At 37.6% G+C, this 23,297-nt stretch overlaps 1 protein-coding gene across 1 annotated transcript in view; it reads right to left on the bottom strand.

Annotated features, from left to right (window-relative positions):
- The window catches only part of SPEF2 (sperm flagellar 2), a gene marked incomplete at both ends in the record, with an annotated part of 167,901 nt that overhangs the window by 70,363 nt on the left and 74,241 nt on the right, over positions 1 to 23,297 (bottom strand). Inside the window, 7 exons of the mRNA XM_079702960.1 lie at positions 845 to 983; positions 1,067 to 1,194; positions 5,475 to 5,623; positions 12,546 to 12,620; positions 16,350 to 16,514; positions 19,790 to 19,947; positions 20,982 to 21,090. Coding sequence (XP_079559086.1) covers positions 845 to 983; positions 1,067 to 1,194; positions 5,475 to 5,623; positions 12,546 to 12,620; positions 16,350 to 16,514; positions 19,790 to 19,947; positions 20,982 to 21,090 — 923 coding nt within the window. The remainder of the gene's footprint in view (positions 1 to 844; positions 984 to 1,066; positions 1,195 to 5,474; positions 5,624 to 12,545; positions 12,621 to 16,349; positions 16,515 to 19,789; positions 19,948 to 20,981; positions 21,091 to 23,297) is intronic.

A 23,297-nucleotide genomic window follows, 5' to 3' on the forward strand; every position in this document is an offset into this window, starting at 1 on the left:
TAGGCTCTTTGCTCAGTGTTAAATCCCCCGCCCCTTGAGCAGTGCCGGGACCATGGTAGATGCTCAATAAATATTCACAGAGCAGATGAATGGTCATGGGGTAGAGCTTGGGAATTTGTTGTGGTTGACAAATAAATACTGAGATTATAATCAGATATGACTACTAGTAGCCTATGCTTAAGGTTGTGGAAGGGGAAAGAATTCCCCTGACAGGATAAGGGGCTCTGTAAACCTACACAGGAAAGACAAAAGGTGAGAGATTGAAATCAGGCTTCTTGTACATCAGAGGATCTTTTCTAAAGCATCAGGGTAATATACTCTGAATTTATCATATACTTATGAATTTATCAAAATCTGCCTGTCTACCAAGTGCCAGGCACTGTGCTGCTGGGATACAAAGATGTATGAGATTTGGTACCTTCCCTCAAGGGATCTATTTGATAGAGGCAACACTTCAGGCTTTCTGGGATGTTCCCTCATTCCCCTTCTCCCTGACATCAACCAAGCATATAACTGTATCCAAGAGAGGCACGTACTTAATACCAGGCTTGGACACACTTACATGACCTAACAAAAGGGTTAGGAGTCTACAAAGTAGATGCCCGGAATGCTCTTGCACTGCTGGCCTTGGCTTCTCCTTCTAGAAACATTGGCTACCATATTCTCATTCTGAACTCAAAGTACAGAAGAGTGATTGTTCTTGAAAGTCGGCAGGTCGGTGTTCAAACCATTTCCCCCCTCATCCTCACACCTCATGAGAGTAAGAAGGAGATGAATTAGGCTTTTGAAGTACAAGATTTGAGAGTGTGGAAACTCTGGCCTCGCGGGTCATGGATTCCCTTACATTCACTCTTTGGTGTAGTTCAGCCTTCGTTTCCTCATCATCCCACAGGTCATCAGGAAGAGAGTTGAAATCAGCCTGCCACTGAGATACAAAATCTTGCTTGTGGTCCGGACGCCTTAGAAACTGCTGGAAACCTGTTCTGTAAGGCATTCGGAGAATCAGACGGAGCTTATATGTCCCACCTGTAAACTACACGGTTGTAACTTTGGAAACTTTACTTACCTAATATCATATAAGTAAGCAATCACCATATGCTGGCCTTCTCTCAGGTGCCTGAGTACTGTTTTGATGGAATTTATATAGGAATTTTCTATCAGTTTCCAGTAAGGTACTAAAAATGATCGTATTTCCTGTTAAATGGTAAAGCATAAAAATCATAATTTCAAAGTGAAAATTCTTCTGTGTAATTGAGTCAAAAGGGCACTACTAAGCAAGAAGATCAAGATGCAACTGCAGCCACTTAAGGCATCTCTGTGAAACTTCTTGCTCCTCCTTCCTCTCCCTCCCCCAGCTAATTCCTATTTCAAATCATTCTTCATGTCTGAGCACAGGGTGCTCTGCGAACTGATGAACTGATGGCATTAATTATAACTGCTTATTTATTTGTCTATATTCACCTCTAGAACAACAGTCTCATGAAACCAGGAAGAATTGCTATCTTATTCACCACTAAACAGTTTTTCCTATAACTACCACAGTGTCTGGGACATAGTAAGTGCTCAAGAAATATTTATTGAATGAGTGAATTGAATAATCACAGACCCCACATTTTGTCTAAGTTGGAGAACACCTAGGGTTCATGTCAGGGTGATGATGAGTTATTTCTTTGAATTCTCCCTTGAGGTTTTACCTTTGCTGTAAAGTGCACCATGAAAATCATAAAGTTTCTTTTACATTATCTTTAATGATGCAAATAAACAATGAAAAATAAGAAGTAATCAAATTGAAATAAAATTGAAGATACATATTATATTTTAATATAAACTTGCTGTACTAATTTTTCCCTTATTGGTTGTGCATTTATTTATTCAGGGACTTGCACATGGGGACCTTGGAGGTCATCTGGGCTAACTTTCTCTTCAACTGAGAAATGCCAAGAGATCTAGAAACAGATTATCCAATCTCTGTGGACCTCACTGATACATTAGACACATTTCAGTGCAACACCCTCCAGGGTCACACAACTTGTGTTAGTGGAAAATGTTTCCTGTGTTGAGCAGAAATTTGCCTTTCTGTACTTTCTATTTATAAGCCCTAGCTGTGCCCTTTGGAGAAGGACAGTCTACATTCACACCATCTTCCCTATGACAGCCTATCAAATATTTGAAGACGTTGGTGAGGAGAAGTAGGCTGGGATTCAGGATGAAACTCACTTGCTTTTGTATTTCCAGCATCTAGTACAGTATTTGCAAATGACAGGTACTCAACAAATGTTAATATAGATGTAAGCAGAGTCACCTGAACCCAATTTTATCATCAGTTAAATTTTCAGGAGACTGGATGGCTTCATCTGGTTCTAAAGGCCTATGATTCTATGTCCAACCATACTTCAAGTATTCATTTATCATACACATTTACAGTTCTTTCAATACTCCTCTGAAATTATTTTAACACCTTTCTCTTACCTAGAGTGCCTCTCTGGTTTCTAGTTTTTCATGATCTCTCTTAGAAGATGTGGTATCCAGAGTGGTGCTGAAGACCATTTTAAGTAAGCTGACTACTAAACCTCCCTCTTGGTGACTTCAAGTCATTAATTAACACTCTGTGCGAGGAGAGTTACCACCTAGGAATGGACCTAATTGAACTAACATCCTGTTCACAGTTCTTATTTATTTACAAGAACTTCATGAGAAATTGCCAAATACTATTTTGAATTCAAGGTATACTATGTTCATGGTACTTCTCTGACCCAGCTACTCAACCTTGTTATCAAAGCAAAGGAACAGGCCAGTTCAGCAGGACTTAGTCTTAGTAAACCTGTCTGACCTCTGGGTGATCATTTTGTATGTTACAAGTGCTCAGAGGCATGTGTTTAATAATTTTCTTTCCAATTTTGTCAGGGATTAACGTCTGGATCATTGGTCTTGTATGCTACTAAATCCCGTCCACCTTTTGTTAAACACTTAGTCATTAGCCCACATCTGGTCTTCTAGATTCTCCTGTGTCTTCTGTGATTTCTATGAGTTATCAATAATGTCCCATCTGTAGTTTATTTAATTCTCTGGGATGTTATTTTTCTTGGTCTAGGCACTTGAACTTATGTGATGTGACTAGATGTTAAGACCTATCCTTTCCAATTAAATAGTCTTCTCCTCATTGACTGAAGCATAATAGGAAATTGGGCAGCCAAAGCAAGTATCCTCCAAGCTTCAGAAGCTAGAAAGCAAAGACCTATCATCACTCCACTGCCTCCTTGGTGGTCTCTGAACCTTCCCTTGGGGCTGGCAGAGGGATAAGGACCCAGGCTTCCCTTGAACTTGGTTGTTGCCTCCACCTGAGAGAGCCAGGTATGGAAGCAATCCCCCTCTTTCTCTCACTCTGTCTCCTTCCCCATGCCTATTGAGGTAAGATATATCTGGGGTCCCTGGAAGGCCTGGAACTAGGGTTGCCAAATAAAGTATAGGATGCCTATATATACTTCATTGATTATCTGAAATTTAAATTCATTTAACTGGGCATCTGTTTTTCCTCTCCATTAGTAGGTAAGCTGTGCAGCTCATGTGTGAGAAGCTTAGAGTAGAAAAGGACTAGGGTAGGTCATGTGGCGTGCTTTGTTTCCAGGTTCTAGGCTAATTCTGCTTGTAGCAAAAAGGAGTTGTCTACCTGGTTTCACTTAGGTAACTAGAGGTCCAGGCTGTATATCCTCCCATCGTCCCTCCAGACCAACTCCCCATCCTTCACTCTCCATCCTACTCAGTGATTGCTCTAGGAGGCTAACTCATGTGAACTACTTCAGGAAACTCCCTTGCCTTCCACCTCCTAGTCAAGAGATATGAGAGCTGGAAGGACATGAGGTCTGGTTATATGCTTCCCTACTCTTCTCTGCTGGTCACTGTGGGTGGCTGCATCCTCTGGGAAGGCCACAGCCCCTGGCAGGTGGTCTTCTCCATGCACAGGTCTTCCTGAGGTCTGGACATCTGTTCCCTGTCCTCACCTCCTCAGGCCTTGGGGCCATAAGTGCTCCGGGCTATCTCTTGTTGAGGGTAACAATCTAATCCTTGTAGATTTTCTCATTTACTGGCCACATACATATAAATCATCCTTTATTCAACTTTCTTTAAATTATCTTCTGTTTTCTGCCAGGATCCTGACTAGAAGATCTGCAATGGAAGCTGGTGCCATATCTCAGTGTGAATATTTATTTTTCACTCATGTTGTCTATTTCCCTCTTGTCCTCTATGAATTTATTTCTCTCAAGAGCTTCAATGTTTGGAATTAAGGATTAGATTTTAATATTTTTGTCCCTCACTCTCCAACTCCTACAAAAAATATCATTTTAATTTTATCTCCTTCCCAACAACCACTTCTGTATCCTGCTTCTATGACAGTTTTTGAATATATTTCTTTTTCAAAGTAGCTACTATTTGGCTGAGTGATAGTAATTACACACATCTGTAACTCTATCATTTAATGTTCTCATCTTCAAATATTTTCTGTTCTAATTTCTCCCTCAATGCTAATTAATTCATCAAAGCCTTATCAAGAATCTCTAACATACTCTTCACTGTATTTGATTCTGTATTGAATACAGTGAATTGTCTCACATGTTCCTACCCTCCCCCAAAGAATTTACAATTTAATTGAGGAGATAAGTAAGACATTTCCCTAGGAATGTTCAATAATAATTGCAATTCATGATTGGGTCTCAAGTGCCTGGCACAGATGGTCAGGGCTAAGAGTTCATAAGAGTAAGAAACCATGGAGGACTGGAATTAAGAAGACAGGGACTGAGTCTTTCAAAAAAACTCTTTGTCTTTTAAAAAAGTTTTAAAAGAAAGACCATTCTGTGTGATTCTCCCAAGATGATGTATCTATTAAAGCAGCCTGATTTGCCTAGGTGACAACTGGGCTTTGCAGCTGTCAGAGCATAAAGAACTGAATGCAGCTTCCAGGGCTCACGTGGGCATCTCCTTGCCTGACACTAGGGTACCCATTTAAAGAGTTCAGGCCAGATAGCTCTCTGTTCTTTTATTAGTTTAGTTAGCTTCAAAATTTTCCTTCTACTTCTAAAAAGTCAGGGGTTAAACTTCACTTGAAAGCATTATGTTGTGGGCATGAGAGCATGGTTGGAGGGCTATAATTTGCTGGATATGTGTTCTGGGGAAGATATTCTTCCAGGAAACTGCATCTCTGCTTGTCCCTGGGGTAAAAATTGGTCCTCAAAGAACCCATTTGTTCCCCTGATTGCAGCACTCAACAGCCACTCAAAGCATGACTCAGAAACTTTAGGGAGGAGAGAAAGCATGGGATGTGATTCAGTGAGTATTCTCAAAAGATCACCTCGGCTTTTTGATGAATATATATATTACCAGCTACAAAAGGCCTTTTGGATGGTGCAAATAATGGTGTGAATCTTCCTATAAAGAGGAGAAAGAACAGATTCTACTAGCTTGAGTCTAAACTGCCGTACCTCAGGAATTGGTTCATTCACATAAACCCATTCTTCTGATCCTGGCTTAGATGGGGGTGGCACTACTGGAGCAGGTGACACATCTGTAGAGTCAGCAGGTGATTTCTTTACTGGAACTTTCCCTCCTGGAGATTTTCCTCTGGGAGAACCTTAAACATGCATATTAAATCATGCCATTACAAGGAGATGAATGGGACCAGATTGTGGTGGATGGATAAACCTATGATGTCATGGATCTCAGGCAATTCATTAACTACTTTTTAAGCAACTTTGGGCAGTCTTATCAAATAAAAAATAAAAAACGTCATTCTCTATAGCCCCCAAATTAACCAATAATACCAACAGCAATTTTTTTTTACAGCAATGCAATTTCTCTTGTCCAATTAGCTATGGAAAATAACTTGATATTTTATTTTCATCTCTGTCCTTGCTTCCACAATGAACACATGGTTTTTACAAAGTTTAGGCACCAGAGAAAAGTGTATTTTATTTACTATTGCAAAAACTGGCAAATTGAACACTCACCCTGAATGAGAAAGAGGGTAGCTATAACAGGAGTGGTGCTCTTGGGGTTCTTTGAAAACCAGGGGAGGAGCAGGGAGAAAGAATGCTATTGTAGGAGTGAGTGAGGGATGTAGGGGAGGAGAAGGGGTACCTCGTGAATATTCCCACATTCCCTGGATGAGACAGAGGGCTTTTGAGTGGGGAAACTATATCTCTTTCTACAGTCAGTGTGTAGGGATGAAGGCGACTGCTGTGCCGTAGGTCTGGCTGAATTAAGGCATGGGGGGGGCAGAGAGGAGAAGAAGGGAGGGGAGAGAAGGAGAGGGAATGGAAAGAGAGAGGAAGGAGGAGAAGGAAGAAAAGGAGGTGGAGGAGGAGGAAGAGAAAGAGGTCTAATTTCAGCTCAAAATCCAGAAAGGGTGTGTGCCCCACTCTCTGTGAGAACATCCGGGGGGAATCCAGACCCGTGAAGCAGTACCCTTATGGTCTGAAAGATCTTGTGACTGATCAAACTACCTTAACTCAGAAAGCACTGATATTTCCTTAAAGGACCAAAGTTATAGTTTGGAAATTCAGTCAGTTTAAATTCCACTTATTTTCAGTTTCCTTATTAAGATTTTAGATGCAGTTTATAGATGCCTACAGAATTTGCAGCACTTTCTTTCCCCAAAATATATTTCTTTAATGAGTATTATTTAATGATAATGCTGTTTAGAAAAGTAAATACATCTTCCACTTTTATATTAGTTTAAAATATATGGATTATAAGTAGAGGGGATACTGTTAATTATGTCATATGAACAGTTTAAATGACTTCTACTTATACAATTAAAACCAGTATTCGTCATCTACAAGTTTAAAGTTGCATCTAGGTTTTGTTAGTTAGAAAAATTTAAGAGCATCTTTTTTCAGGTGAAAACCAAAAATGTTCATAACTTGATATATTTTTCTATATGATAATTTTTCATTCTCTGAACTGAATCTCTGGTGAGATAAAACTGACAGTACTATGGCCACTTTAAGATGAATTTCTCAAAGGAGGATTCCTAAGGAGAACTTTGTAATTATAAAAGTGAGACTGGAATGAGTTCCTTTTTCTTCTTTTCTTACATATCATGATCCTTCAGTGAAAACTAAGGGAGCCAGAGAACAATTTTGGACGATGTGCTTTGATTTCATTTAACTTTTATCTAATTGTTAACAATGAAAATGCAAGGGTAAAAGATTTGAATGAATAAAAATGTATCTATGTCACAGTGAGTGAAAGTAGATGCCACTTTTGAACAAAATCTATTGACACCTCAAATGTCATGAGGGTCATTCCTTGCACCATCCATGCAACCATATGAAGACTTCAGTTTCTAATAAGATATTTGCTTTCATTTGGAAGTGGATTACTGAGTCCTCAGTGTGGCCATTCTTCATGCATAAAATTCTGGAGAGTAATCTATGCTCAGCATATAGTAAATATAGATTTTAGCAAATTTTTTTTTTGTCCAGTTATAAGAACCTAATGGTATTACACAGAAGCACGTGGAGCGAGAACAAGTATAAATAAAATAAGGTCAAAAGAAAAATGTAATTTTAGGACATGGGATTTATTTAATCATTTTATCTGTAAAGAAATGGTCAAAGTTGAAACAATAGAGCAATAGGCTTGAACAAAGAAAATAACATAGTAGGAGCTCAGTAAAGGTAAGAATAAATTTCATCAATTGATGAGAGGACATTAAGAAAACTAGAACACTTTCAGATTAAGTTGGCACTACTCAGGGAGATGAAAGGATTGTAGGAAGAAGGAAAAGATGCGAAAAGTCTGATTTATTTTAAAGAAAGGCATTATTATTACCTTTCAGTCCTAAAATATTTCCTAGTAGGATCTGGCTTAATTAAGGGTTTCCCTAGGTAGAAGTTAGAAGACTGGTTAACAGTGATGGCTTTCTTATTGCCTTGGTTCAGCAAAAAATGACTCTGGTTGGTGACTGAAGTGGAGGCTCAGGATGCCTTGGATAAGATGAAAATTTCTGCTGTGTAGCAACGTGGCCAGGAAGAGAAAGAGGTCAGTGCCAGGTAAGGAGCCAGAGATGGAACATGAATCAGCTTATTCTCTAAATCGCTATTGAGAAGGTATTTTGGAAAAGTTTTCTCTCCTTGGTGTCCTAGAGTTCATGTTGTTAGTCTATGTGGAGCTGGAGATATGGAACGTGGACAACTATAAAGTAATGAGGACTGGTTATTTGGAATCCTTTATTGGACCTGATTTTAGTATAATTATACTCAGTGATAAGCGTTGGAAACTCCTTAAGTCAATTTTGCAAAGGATTCCCCTTTTTGCCCACAGTCTTTAATAACTTGGTCTGGAGTCAATAATCATATCCCGTACTTATTTAGCCCCATTTACTCTGAGCCAGATTCTGTTCCAGCTGCTTTTTTGTATATTTACTAATTCCTTACTATGGCCACAGAGAAGTTACTTTTATGACCTCATTTTACATAGGAGAGAACTGAGACTCACTAAGGTCAAGTTACTTGCCCTAAGTCACTCGTATGGTAAATGGCAGAGCTTGAATGTTGGCCCAGGCAGGCTGGCTCCAGACTCCATGCATTTGACTGTCATACTTTATTGCCTTTTAGTGTCTATTGATGTAATTCATGTTCAAAAGTGTTCATTAGATTGATATTTAGAAATTTGCAAGCTTTAGAGTAGTTCTTTTATTACTATTTGCTTGGCTCATAAATTGATTTTAAGACTGTGTTCTATTTAAATTGCATTACAGTTAAATTACAATTTAATTTTTCTACTTGTGGTGAAAATTTTATTAAAAGCTACAGTCTGAGAAATCAATTCATTGAAAGACTTATACTAAAGAGCATAAATAATATTATTTAACTAAATTATATTAGATGATGGTATAAAGGCAAAATCCAGGGAAGCTATGAGAATAGTGTTAAGAGTTAATATGGAGTGTTGATTACATTCGCCAAAGTGTAAAGAAGCTCTAACTTTCCCTTCTCATAGGTTAATGATTCCTAACAGACACTACCTTATTTATTTATTTATTTATTTATTTATTTATTTATTTATTTGCGGTATGCGGGCCCCTCACTGCCGTGGCCTCTCCCGTTGCTGAGCACAGGCTCCGGACGCGCAGGCTCAGCGACCATGGCCCATGGATCCAGCCGCTCTGTGGCATGTGGGACCCTCCCGGACCGGGGAACGAACCCGTGTCCCCTGCATCGGCAGGCAGACTCCCAACCACTGCACCACCAGGGAAGCCCTACCTTATTTATTTTGACTCTCCATTTCCTCATCTTTGAAGTGGGAAATGATCATTTATACTTCACAGGTGGTTATGAGTATTATGCAAGATTATAAAAATTATCTTGTATAGTGCCTGGCGTAGGGTAGGTACTCCATAAGAGGTAGTTTGTTAGTATGATTATGAATTATATTATCAAAGGAGATTGTTGAATTTTGATATCTGAACCATGATTGTAAATTAATCATCAACTTTCTGATGTGTGGCATCAACTTTCAGATGAAACCTAATGTGTTTTGCATGTGTTCTAAAATCTATTAGGACCTTGTACATTGCACCACATACTCTCCTCTGTTTAAGGTCCCAGGTGATAAAAAATGTATTTTAGAAATTAATCTTAGAAAAACTTAGGGCTTTTTTATTTCTATTTCAAAGTACTGTTATATACACGTTGTTTTTAAAATTGTAATCCAACTTAAATATTTTGGGGAACAGGACATATTATAAGTAATACATTAGAAATAACTGAATGTTTCTGATATTCCAATGGCTAAAATAGAACAATAAGTCTTGAGTATCAATATAGTAGTCCTTCAACTTTAGGGATCACCAGAATTCCCTAGAGGGCTCATCAAAATACAAATTGCTGGGCCCCTCCAGGAGTTTCAGATTCAGTAGGTCTGGGGTGGGACCAAGCATTTGTTTTTCTAATAAGTTCCCAGGTAATGCAGATGCTGCTGCTCCAGGACTGAGCTTAGAGAGCCACCATGTTAGTAGATGCATCTAGGTATTTCAATTCCATTTCACTTTCATCTTTTTTCTCTGTTCTTCCATGTCTTTCCAATTAAATGTCATTAATGTTTATAACGTTGACATAATATTTATTGCTATGTGGCCTGGTAGCACTTAAACTTTAAGTCAGATCAGAAGGCAAGCACTGGAACAGTCCCAATACTAATACATGGGCAGGCCAGAAGAACTAAAGAGGACATGATTTCCAAACATTTATTCCACAGAGCTCTAGTCCCAATGGATACCCCTCCAGGAGAGAGTTCTGCAGCCACAATGTTTTGGGATATTACATAGTGTATCTCCTACTGACTTAGAGATAGATGATTACAGGAGATACATATCTATATCGACATCTGTCTCAGTTGAGATGAAAAACATTTTAATTTGGTGTAACTCAGCATTTTCTGAAATTGGTTGATTAAAGAAAACTCTTTATTTAGCCCTTAATTAACACCTCCTACGTCAGGTCATAGAGTTGAAAAGCCCTTATTTTATGAAGGAGTAAAGTGGGGCCATGGCAAATGGTTGAAGAAAATAAGAAATGCTTTAAGAACACCATAAATACAATTGCAAATGGCATTTCAGTGTCAAGATTTTGGAGGGAGAAAGTTGGGACTAATCTAAAACACAGAGAAAAATAGGGGTGAATCAAAGATGCCAATAGCAGGAAATAATGATAAGTCTGAAGCAATGAAAAAGGAGACGGTTCCTCAAACCATAAGAGATGTTTTCAGTATAATTGGTGTCAAACAGCCTGTGAGGTAAACAGATAATCAATCAATAGTGTTCACCCCCAATGGAATTAGTTCCAAATATTAAGAATTAAAATCATTAAGACTTCCTCTTAACGAAGGAAATCCTGTTATACATGCCAAAACAACAGCATTTCTATGTAAAAGAAAGACTTCTAAATATTGATCGAGAGTTTATCTATTTCAAATATTATTGAACACAGTAGAAACTGTGTTTATGGAAATAGAAACACAATAGTAAAATAAAAGCAAAAAAATGTTTGAAAGTTCTTGGAGGTACTTAAACTGAGCTAACTACATGACTCCAGTGAATATATATTTTACTGGTTGAACTTGTAGTTGCTTATGGCTTGAGTGTGTATACTTTCACCTAAGGATGCTCTCAAAGCATGTGAATTATTATGTCTAACTTGACGATTTGGCACCTAATATGCATAAATATATTTAATTCCTATTTTTGATGATTCTATGCTGATCCTTCATTTGCTTTTGCTTATCACAATAAGAAAGCAAGGGATGCATAATGTAAATGTGAAAATTCTTCTCCTATTTGTAAACAGGTGAGATAGAGCAGAGCATAAATTATAGCCAAAATTATAGGTAAATTTTTCATCTCAGTGTTAGCTCACCAATGACTCTAGTTATATATGCCTATCAGGTCATATAATCAGAGAAGGGTAAGATTCTTTGAGAATCACGGTTATGCATCTTTAAATGCCAAAATAAAGATCCTTTTAAGCCCATCATTTTGTGAACATGGCACAATCTTGGGCTGCTACTACACTGGCAATTGGTAATGAAAAACAAAGGTACATACTTCATGACAACCCCCTTTGTATGTACCCTGCAAAAGTCAACTGTATGTGTCCATAACTGCATTTCAATCTTTAATTGGTTGGTGTAGCAGCTTCAATGTACAATCTAACTAATATGCTTTTTAAAGCCTATTTTATTCTACCAGCTATCAATTATTTACAAAATTTTATCCTCCTTATTTCACAGAAATAGTTAAAATAAAATAGAAAAAAAAAAGAAATTAGGGTCAGGAAGAATACAACTTAAAGTAGAACGTCAAAACCAGGAGAGGAATTAGAAAGCAGACTCTGGGATCTAGGTCCTTGCACAGATACTAAAATCTTATAGACACTAATTTGTTTCTTTACTTCTAGACAGCCAAAACAGAAAAGGAAGTGCTATCATTTAGAGGTGCTAATTATCTAGCCATGCAGAGGAAGAAAGATTTTCCAGTTCCTTGATTCTGAATGAAATTTCCCACCTAGGATTTCACATAGGGGTGATTGAATGATGTAATGGGCACACTATCCCTTCAGAAAATAAAATACCAGGTTAATATTGGTATAATAAATATTTTACCCCCACTGCTATTGTGTTGAGGACTTTATATCAAAGTGCTTATCAGTGAAAGCAATTCTATGGGGGACTCAAGAAAATGTGGTTCAGCATGTAGTTCTCTGATGGCATAGCTTAGCCCAAGGATAACACCTATAATATCTATGATGAATGGATGTTCTGTATCTTAGATATTCTCTAAATTATTCCTCACAAGCATCACTTTTCTCAGCAGGACCTTTGCTAAGACCCAGGCTACAGAAACACTGAGGTTCTGTTTTATTGGCAAGGGCTTATGGTTTACAAATGCCTGAGAGAGGTATTCAGTGTATACTACTACATAAATATAGCTATTTTCACTGAAAATTATAAAATGCAGAATTATATTTAATCATATCTATCTTAATCTGTACCTTTTCTTTTGAGTGAAGTTTCGCTTTTCTTCCCTTTTCCTTCCTGAAGATATTCTTGATTACCATGAGAGGGTTCTAAACAAAATTCAACACATAAATATCATTGATGATTTTCTTCAATATCCTGGGCTATGATTTGTAAGCAATCAATTGCTATTTCTCAAAAACAGTTATATTTGTGAACTGCCTAAAATGGCTTAGGCCTTTACTGTGAGTTAAAATTAATCTGAAGACAGACTGTGGATTGAAATTTCTTGAATGGCAACCCTGATAGTACTATTCTATTTTGTGACATTGAGAAGTTGAGTCCTAAGCTTAATATCAACATTTGGTAGTGAATTTGATTGTAAACTCTTTAGTGCAACACAGTTGCAGAATCTTAAAAGTTAGTCCCAAGTCCATTTGAAGCAGATGGCTCTATTTGGATATAGTTCACTGGAATGATCCCTATACAATAAGACAACTGGGTCTGTGATAAGAATGATGCCAAAACACCTTGAAGAAGAGTTAAATAACCACATTGCTTTGCTATGGAGCATCCTTGAACTTCTATTGACCCCACACTTGGTTGCCTTGTGACTTCTACATTCCACTGTGTATTGACTGTAACTTGTAATGCAAAGGATGGTTTGGGAATATATACGCTGGGTTCCCTGGAATCTAATTCAAAAATATACTGGAAAGGGGAAAATGGGAAACTGATGAACTGGAGGTCAATAAGATATCCCAAATAATAATTAGTTCTTTGAAAAAATCACTACATCCCACATAATTTTACCAAACAAGTTCAGTCGTCTTCCTCCCTTTGCCCTGGGCTACAGTTTTGTTCTGTTTTGTTTTCCTTCATTGGTAGAATGCACATATGGGACAATTTAAATGCTTGTGATGGAGAGATCATCTGACCTATTCTTTGTATTTAGAAGTGTTAGTTATAAAAATGTGGAAATACATAACTCATATCACTTACATTTAAACATCTCAGCTCCAAAAACCAAAATCCCATAGAAATAAGACAAGTGAAGGAAAGGATTAAACTTGAAACTTTGTTAACCTCCATTAAAGGACTTTTAAACATCCAAATAGTTGAACACCAAACTCATTCATAAATAAATAAATAAATCCAAACATTTGAATTAGTTGCTTTTTTTTTTCTTAGAAATAAGCTTAATAAAAAAAGTCTAGATAAGCTCTTAGCTCCTTTAATAACAATACTCTGGGTAACCAACCATTTAGCTCTAAACTTTAGCAAAAGGCAACAGCAAAGGAGGTAAAAATAGAGACACCTAAGACGTTGAACTTATAAAATATTGTGAGCAAGTCTAATTTCTGCTGGGGATAGCATGAACTCTGCCTATTTTTTAAAATTATTTCCAAAATGTATTCTGAAATTGCAAAATATATTCTTAGCAGCATGGATAGCAAGCACTACCATACTTTGTCACACTCAGAACTTTAGTTTTAAATTAATTTCTGACATTTGGTAGTAGACTTGATAATAAACCCTTTAATGGGACATAACTGTGAAGTTTTTCAAATTTAATCTCAAGTGCATTTGAAGCAGATATAAAATACAGAACTGTAAAAAATTAATAAACAGAAAGCACAAATAAAGAGAGTCAGGAAACCAGAAGAGGGAGCTCTCATGCCCTAAGAGGACAGCATCGCCCAACAGGAGGAAGGAAGACTCCTCTTCTTTCCTGGCAAGGACTCAGCCAATGAAAAGCCATGGACTCATCAAGTACTATGGCCCTCCCAATTTCCTTTTCCCCTCTATAGAAGCAGTCTCCTTCCCTTGTCATGCAGAGACTTGCACATGGCTTGCCATGGTTGTAGACCCCGAATTATAATTTCCTGCTAATTCTGAATAAACCCATCTTTGCTGGAGAAATATCTGGCAGTCTAGTTGTTTCAGGTCAACAGACCCATATACAGTGTAGAACTATGTTTGGACAAAATGACTATTAGTGCTCAGTGCACTATGCTTCTTTCTTTACCTATTTCCACACTTTTTTTTTTTTAGTAAATAATTTCTCTTTTCTTCTTAACTTTTAAAGGAGATTGTAATTGGATGTTTGCTTTGGGCTTGTTCAGAAGCCTTAGGCTTTTAGTTCTGCAAGTATGTTCTTTTGAAAAAAACTGTAAGTTATTTATATAAAGATAAACAAACCTGGGAACTTCCCTTCCTAAAATCATTTATCCCAGCTTCCCTGAGCTGTAAGGGCAGCACAGCCTGCGCTATTGCCTCATCAACATCTACTAGCACTGAGATCTCCTTGCAATGATGCATTGCAGTTGGAAGGCAGCAATTGGGCCCCTGGGCATTAATTCTTCTATACATTTTTAAAGATCAGGCACTAACCCTGCCCTTGGTGGAAAAAAGAGACAGATACAAACACTCTTTGAAGCAACAATAGCTTTATTATTCCTCCAATGCACAGTATTCAAGTATACAATTTTATTTAATTTCACGAGCAAACCTAAGAAATTTAAAGACTGAACCATGTTGTAACCAGAAATGCTAAAGATGGGTTTCAGGGAATGGCTCCAATCCACAGATACTCCTGACTGTGAGGCTGAGGGGAGGAAAGGGAGGGGAGGCCACGGCCATAGGTTAAAAGCCTAGATGGGTAACTCCAGGCTCCCTTGAGCCTCTGTGGAAACTGTCTCCCCTGGCTAAACAGCATTTTTAAGGTTTCCATTTGTCCTGCAGACCACTGCTTTGTTTTTCTGATGGGGAAAATATGTATGGTTAATTAATTGCTTTGTGCTTTATTGTTTCATATGATAAAATATTTTTTTTAGAATTTGCATATTTTGCCTTTAGTTAAGCCCCATTTTATTGGAGTACAATGGTCTTTAATAGACCATAAAATATGTTATTAAAGTTTTCGAGTGTATTTGTTTAATATAAATAAATTTAATTAAAAAAATCAGACCCATCTCAAATCTCCACGAAGTAGAAATATTATGGGAGTTTAGAAATGCAATCATGACACAATACCAAGAATACCTAGGTAGACTTGTGTAACTGCACAGCCAGCTACTTACAAAGCTAAAACCAGCCACTAGAGCCACATTTGTTTCATACACACAGCACCAAACTGATCCTGGCATTCTCCCAATATCACACATTTCAACAATTGAGGATTTTACTTTTGTCATTATATTGTCTACCACTTAACTTAATGGTCCTTAGTGGTTAAGGATCTAGAAAGGACTTAAGCTCAAAAATATTCTCTATACAAACTCTATTCATGTATGTTATATATTATAAATATACAAGTTTACTGAGATGTCAGGTGCTTGTTTCTAGCCTTTTATAATCACATAGCACTGAAGAGTGACAGTTACATATAAATTATAGTCTCTAAAGAATGTTCTTGGTACGTTTCCTTATTCCTGTGGACAACAGGTTGTGCTAACTCTCATTTTCTGAAGATGGTCTTGCTTTTTACATAAACACAACTCTATCACTGTGCAAATAGACGTCTGTCCTCTTGATCTGCTCTAAGCTCCTTCTGGTATTCTCTGCGCCTTCCCTCCTCTCATCTGTGGTCTTATTCTAATCGGTAGATCTGGGTGTGAGGACTCTACATTCCTTCCCACACAGTAAAGTACCTCTGCTTTGTGACAGCCATGACTACTGCTTTTCCTCTTCATCTGAGCAGACAGCTTGCTTTCATATGACTGAAGTTGCTCAAAGCCTGAATCTAGATAAATGGACTGGTACTATAATTTATAATTCTTTTCTAAAATGAAAATGAGAAACTGGCAAACAGGATTAGAAATTGTTCTGTCAATCACCTGATGCTGGTTTTCCTTTTGCAGCAGGAGTTTTGGATCGCTCACGCTGAGGGTGGACTTCCTTCTCTTTTTCTGGTTCAGGAGGAGGGGGGAGAGGTGACGTAAGCTCAGTTGGGGAAACTTCTTCTTTTTCCTCAGCTTCCTTTTCTTCTAATTTCTTTTTCACTTCAAAAGGATGATAAGAATGGACCTTTATTAGCGGCTCCAGACACCTACTATTTCACTTGAACTAAGATAAACCTAAATTAATATAAAACTGCTCTTACTGAATTAGGGCAAACTTCATGTTTTAGGGCTCTCCTTTAAATCATTCAGTCCTCAAAACTAGGATTTGAAGTCTTCTCTGCCTGGTTAGAAATACCGTTTCCCCTGCCTCTGATGGGGATGATATGTGTGTGTGTGTGTGTGTGTGTGTGTGTGTGTGTGTGTGTGTATATCAGGTGGGAAGGCTTGTTGTGCCATGTGTAAAACCAACAATCTAGAAGTAGCTGGTGTGTTGCGATAGAAAAATAAAAAAATTATGTCAAAATTTCCAGGGGAAAAACAAGGTGAAAAAGCACAAAGAGAAGGTGAAGAGCGATGTGACAGAAGAGGTGAGGGTCGGGAGGGCACGGAAGGGAAAAAAAATGCGCGGCACGGACATCTAGGGGTAAATACATATGAAGCATTTAGAATGGTGCTCAGTACACAACTAAGTCTTAGCATTTCATTCTTTCATGCAGCAACTACTTATTGAATCTGAGTTGTGCCGTGAAGAAAAGGAAGGGTTATAACAATAAGGTAAAACTACACTAGTACTGTCAGTAATTATAATAATAATAATAATAATAATAATACGAACAATGCTAGGCACAGTTGTGGTTGCCAGAGATACAAAAGTAAAACAAAAGAGAAAAATCACTGCCCTGTGAAGCTAAATGGAACAGAGTAAAGGGGGCCAGGAGTGCTGTGGGGCAGCTCTTAAAGTTTATTTAACCAGAGTGCTTTGCAGGGTAGACCCGCTGAGAAGATGGCATCTGAGCAAACACTTGAACAGGTTCAGGGACTGTGTGCTCCAGGCAGAGCAGACAGCCAGCCCGAGGGGCTTGAGGGGCAGAGCAGGGCTGGTTCCTGAAGGTCTGGGCTCCCATCGTTGTTATGACCCTTTGCCTTTCGGGATTCTGGCTCACCCTTCCCAGCATGCCCTCCCCACCCTCCCTGACTTCTCCACCCTGGACACTGCCGCAACTTTACCCCTGTAGCAGGGGCAGTGAATAACTTCACCCATGTATGGCTTTTTTACCCATACTCCCTTTGCCCTCAGATTATTCTTTTCAATTCAGCAAGGCAAGGAGGTTTCATTCTATTAGATTTTTGTTTTTCAAACTGGAAATTTCTTTTCTGATTATGAAAGTGATATATAACTATTGTTTTAAAAATTCCCACAATTTAGACAAATAAGCAGAAAGAGAAATTTCCTGTTGGCTGTTTGTCCTCCTTCTCCCTCATCAAGGATTGTACGGCTAAAGAGAAAACCACAGGCCCCAAATGGCATCACTTGTGCTAAATAAAGCCCGTGATACCAAACCTAGACTTACTACTTGCCTCAGTTGCAGTTTCTACCTTCTTCAGAAATGTAATTTTAATCAACCAGCTTGGAATTTTCTGGTCAGCACCAATGAGGTGATCTGTCATGTGGGTCCTCTCTACATATCCCCACCCCCGCAAAGAAGAAGAGGCAATCTGCATGGTAAAGACCCCTGCAGTTGCCTTCCTCCAAAAAGAAGATGTCCTGGCCCCAAATAACCACCCCCCCTTTTTCCCCCTTTTGCTAATGACTTCCCTGCCCCACCCTCCTATCTAAAATAGCCTTCCATTTGTACTGTTCCATGGAGTGCCTTCTAGTTGTTAGATGGGATGCTGCCCAGTTCAGGAATAGTTGAACAAGGCCAGTTAGAGCTTTGAATTTACTGGGTTGAATTTTGTTTTTTTTTAGCATATAATTGTCAGACTCTTTTCTGTGCTTACATATTTAATAATAGACATACTTTTAAAAACAAAAAAGGGACCATTTAAATATAACCTGATTTTCCCTACTTAACAGTATATTATGATCATTTTAAAACAGCAGAATATTTATAGAAGTACCGTATCCTTTTATTTTTTGTTTTTAGCTTAATCAAGATGTTTCATACAGAGCACTGGGCTAGGTAAATGTTTATTATTTTAATGACAAAATATTTATTAAAAATAATTAACTGATTGGAATGTAAATCTTAAATAAGTGGCAGTAGAGTCTGTTAATGTAATAAATGATCAGAATGTAAAATCTTTAGGAAAATGTTGAAGTGAGTCTGATAGCTGGCAAAAACACTGATTCTAATTGGTAGATGTTTGAAGCTACAGCCTAGAATCAGTTTGCTTTTGCCTCCCAATCAAGGCCCTAGAGGTTTCCTCCCTCCTCTCAGCCTAATTTCTGAGTGTTAAATAACATGTTAAGCCTCTTATATAATATATGGGTTGATTTTTGTTTTGTCTGAAAGCTTCACGTGGGTGTTTTTGGGGAGCAGACATTTCGATGTGGATGCTTGTCTTTCTAAGTATGAGCTCCTGGGTCCCCAAGGTGACTGTGGCTTATATCTATGCACTATTTTGGTGTCAGTTCACCGATACATTATAGTAGTTAGGTAATAAATCTAGGGATGGGAGACAGCATGCTACCAAGGCAGTTTTAGAATCCTTGTGATATTATTAATTTTGACCATTTTTTATTATACCAAGAAATTGCAGTTGTCAATATAGTCAGGGGTGATTGATAAACAAAAGGGAAAGATTTATTTCTGAATTCATCTCTCAATGGTAAAATCTCCATTGAAGTCTGGCATTGGCAGTGTATGAGCCTAAAATTCCTTTCAATAACAAATTCCAATAATACTATGAAAAGTTAATGGGCAATTATTATTTGTTGAATGAAGGAGGAAGGAGGTTGGGATGGTTTAATGTAGGTGAGATGCACCCAGGAGCAGGCTTATAAATAAGTAGTTAATAGTCAGTAAATTCATACCAACACAAGAAGATTTTGGGGGAATAATCTGCTTACTGTTTTCATCCTAAAAGGATAATTCACTTATTGTTTCCTTATAATGCTGAGGTCAACAGATCGAGACCTTTACCCTTCTCTATAACATCCTTAATTTTAACTCTGCTATTTTTTTCACCTGAAAACAACCTTTCATCAAGATGACCTCTTTTGATTAAATTAAATTAAAATGAAGAGAGAAAAATCTTTTATTTAGAAACATTTGCAGTGGAAAGCTAAAATCAGAGGTAGAAGATACTTATAGATGGTATGATCCAAAGAGAAGAGAGAAATTTGCAATCGCATTTTCACTTCCTCCTAAATTCATTAAAACCACACATTTTCGTTATGTAAGCTCAAAATTATAAAGAACTGTAATTACCTTTATTCTCTTTTTGCATTATTTCAGTCATAAACATTTCCTTTACTTTTTGGCACAAAGACTGTTTATCTATGTCAGCATTAATTTTTATCAGAATGCTTTCTGGCTCTGTAAACCATTGTTCCAATAAAGGCCAGTTGTCCAAGAAGCCTACAATTCTGCAAAACCAAAATGTTATATGAATATAACATATTGACTGAAATAGTAGAGTAAAATTAAGCATGATTTATCTGATGTATGTAATGAAAAAATAAGCTGCCAAAAAAAATCTGAAAAAGCAACTTTAAGAAATCTACAGGCAATGAAATAATATCCACTTTAAAGAAGAAATCATTTAGTGCTGTCTAGCCATATATTTTGAGGTATATGAATGAGTAAAAGAAGATTTGGAAATTCTATCATTTCAGGAAAGCTTTAGAGTGGGTTCATGTCTCTAAGTGAAGATCTAAGGAAACATCACCTATACTCATAGCAGACTAAACTCTGAACCCCCTTCTGATGGTAGTTACAGCCTGGGCCACATACGTCATCTACTTTTCCTTAGAGAAGTTAAGGAGACCTTTGAGTAAGTATAGATGGTTCTAACTTATTTGCTTTACTCAAATATACTCTTAGAATGATTTTTGAAACAGTCTTGTCTTCCAAAAGTAGACAGGCTTAATGTAGCTCAAATTCCTCTTCCCTGGTTCACTTCGTATTCTTAGAGTTCTTAAGGTTTCAAAAAATTGTCTAATTTTGTCTAATTTTTTTTTCCAATGAGCAAATTGCATACGATTGAAAGAAGGTTTTTTAAGCATAACTTCATTTTAGTAACACAGAAGTAGTTTTAGAATTACACTCTATTGTCTGATGCCTAGCTCTTTGACATTCCATGATCTTCATTGGCATTTGCTGAATGAGGGCTGAATTAGGATTCCATATAATGAACTTGTAAGTTCATGCAGCCATAAAGGGAAATATTGCCTGATTTAATTCTTTTCATCCCAGACTATGATGACTTGTGCTCTGAATATAAAAGCTAACACATAAATATTTCACTCAACATCAAAGCTACTTAGTTTTGTTTTACCTGTAAAAGACTGAATGCTAAGAAATACATTTATTTTCTAGATCTGATGATTCCAAAGTGACTAGTTGTCAGTCTGTTCAAAGGGTAAGAAACAAGAAACAAGACATTGAGTTTTAAACTAACCTATGCTGTATTTGATCTCTTAAATTCTGGTCTTCATCCACATCTTGGTTTTTAGCAGCTACACGTTGACTGATGTCTTCATGAGGAGTTTTACTTGAAAATGCTTCAGCTATGTTATAGAAATTACTTAATTAGACAATTTGCTAAAGCAGTCAAAGTTGCAGTAGCACTGCTAAAAGGTACTGATACAAGAAAGTCAAATAGACATGGTCCTGCCTTTGGTCCAATATTAATTAAAATGTTTAACAAAATGTTGAAAAAGTATAGTTTGGGGATCAGAATTCAAATTTCCCTTGGAAATTGGGGAAAAGGAGGTAAAATACAACATTAAAGAGGAACTGTAGTTTTAAGGTAGAGTGTCTTGGGACTGACCATGAAGAGATGAGAATAAAAAATGATGGTTTGTCATGAATAACAAATTAGGAAAAATTAGAAAATCAACACCATGCTGTAAAAGCTAAGAATGAAATAGCAGGGTGGCCATAAAGTCAAATATGCAACTTATTTGTGGATATTATATTACACTACAATAAAGTGATTTATCTTTCTTTCTAAACTTTTTGATTTTTGTAGAAGAGACATAAAGGAGTATACGACAAGAGACCAAAACCAAAAACGATCTCAACTTCTCTGATTGAGTCCTATTCAGAATTAAGGTACAAAGTCCAGAATACTCATGAATTCAGAATAAATGGAAAATCATAAAGAGGAAAAAAAGCCTTGAACTAGATTAAAAGGAATTAGATTACTCAGTCAATGTAAGAGAACATTGAAGAGCGAATTAATAGTGTTCAAGAAAATGAAGGACCTTCACAGGATATAGCAATCAATTGTTCTCCCTTTACATTCATGATAGAAAAAGAGGAAATTAAGTATTATAAGTAATCTAGAGATGACTAAAAGTATATGGGAGGATATGCATAGGTTCAATGCAAATATCACACCATTTTATATAAGGGACTTGAACATCCTTGGATTTTGGTATCCGAGGGGGTTCTGGAATTAATCCCCTATGAATGCTGAGGGAAGACTGTATTACATTATTTTATATTCACAACAAAACTTGTGAAGTAGGATTGTGATTCTAAAATTGTCCCAAATGGCATAGTTCATAAATGACAGAGAAAGGATTTGATTCCAGTCAATCTAATTCCAAGCTCTGAACTTCTTTTTAATTTTTAAACTATTTCTTGAACTATACCTGCCAAAAAGAATGCATCCATGATTATACAGCTCAATGACTTCCCAAACTGAAAACAGCACCCAGATCAAGAAACAAACATTATCAGCCCTAGAAGCCCCTTCATATCTCTTTTCAGTCACTATAAGTGACTAAAGTTATCCATCCAGAGCCTGCACTCAAAGCCTCTCAGTACCTCTCCCCATATTATGAACACTGCTGTTCCCTCTCAGGCTGACCAATGGCCCAAGACACTGGCTAAAAACCCAGGCAGCCACCTACTCTTCCCTTCTGACAAAAGCTTATGCTCCCACACTGGCTGAAGCTTCTCCTTAGGTCTCCTGGTCTCCTACCAGCTGGCTTTGAGTCTGGGCCACTCCTCTCTGCCCAGCGCTGGCAGGACTGATGTTCAGTCTTTGAGGCCACTTGGCTTTGGCTGCATGAAGGCTGCTTCACTGTGATGACATCCTTCAGGCTTCCCCACGGACCCCAAGCATTTCAGGGCCATGCTGCAGGCAATGCTGGTGACTGGGCTCCCACACCCCAGCCCAGGCCTCAGGACCCCAGCCCACTGGTCTGGGAGGAGGAGAGAATAACACCTTTATTTTGAAAATCTGTCCTCCTTTGGCTTATATGACATTACTCTCCCTGGGTTTCTTCCTTTCTCTCTAGTTGCTGCTTCTAAACACTTCTTCCTTTGCTCTCCCCATTGGCTGTCTTGGCTGTCATCCTGGGTGTTTTTTAAAATACACTTCTCTTCCTAGATGATTTGTTTTACCTTCAAGCCCTTAACTTTAGTACACACTTCCCTCCTGACATCGAGACCCATTTATAGAACTGCGCTCTGAATATCTTAGCTTAAAAGTCCCATAGGTACCAGGTACTTCAAGTTCAACATGTCCCTAAAGAAACTCTTGTGTTTCTTTCCATATTGTCTAAGTGAATGGTATTATCATTCAAAAAATTGTGCCAGTCAGAAACTTGAAGTCGCCCTGTTCTCCCTGCACTAAATTCACAACAAAATGAATGCCTCTATCCCAACTGATCAGTAAGTTCTATAGTTTCCCTCTAGATAGCACCTGAAGCTGACTCTTTTTACCTTGCCTCTCTAGCTGTCTTAATGCCTTTGGTGCTTT

This window comes from Hyperoodon ampullatus (assembly GCF_949752795.1).
Source record: "Hyperoodon ampullatus genome assembly, chromosome: 4".
Taxonomy (NCBI): Eukaryota; Metazoa; Chordata; class Mammalia; order Artiodactyla; family Ziphiidae; genus Hyperoodon; species Hyperoodon ampullatus.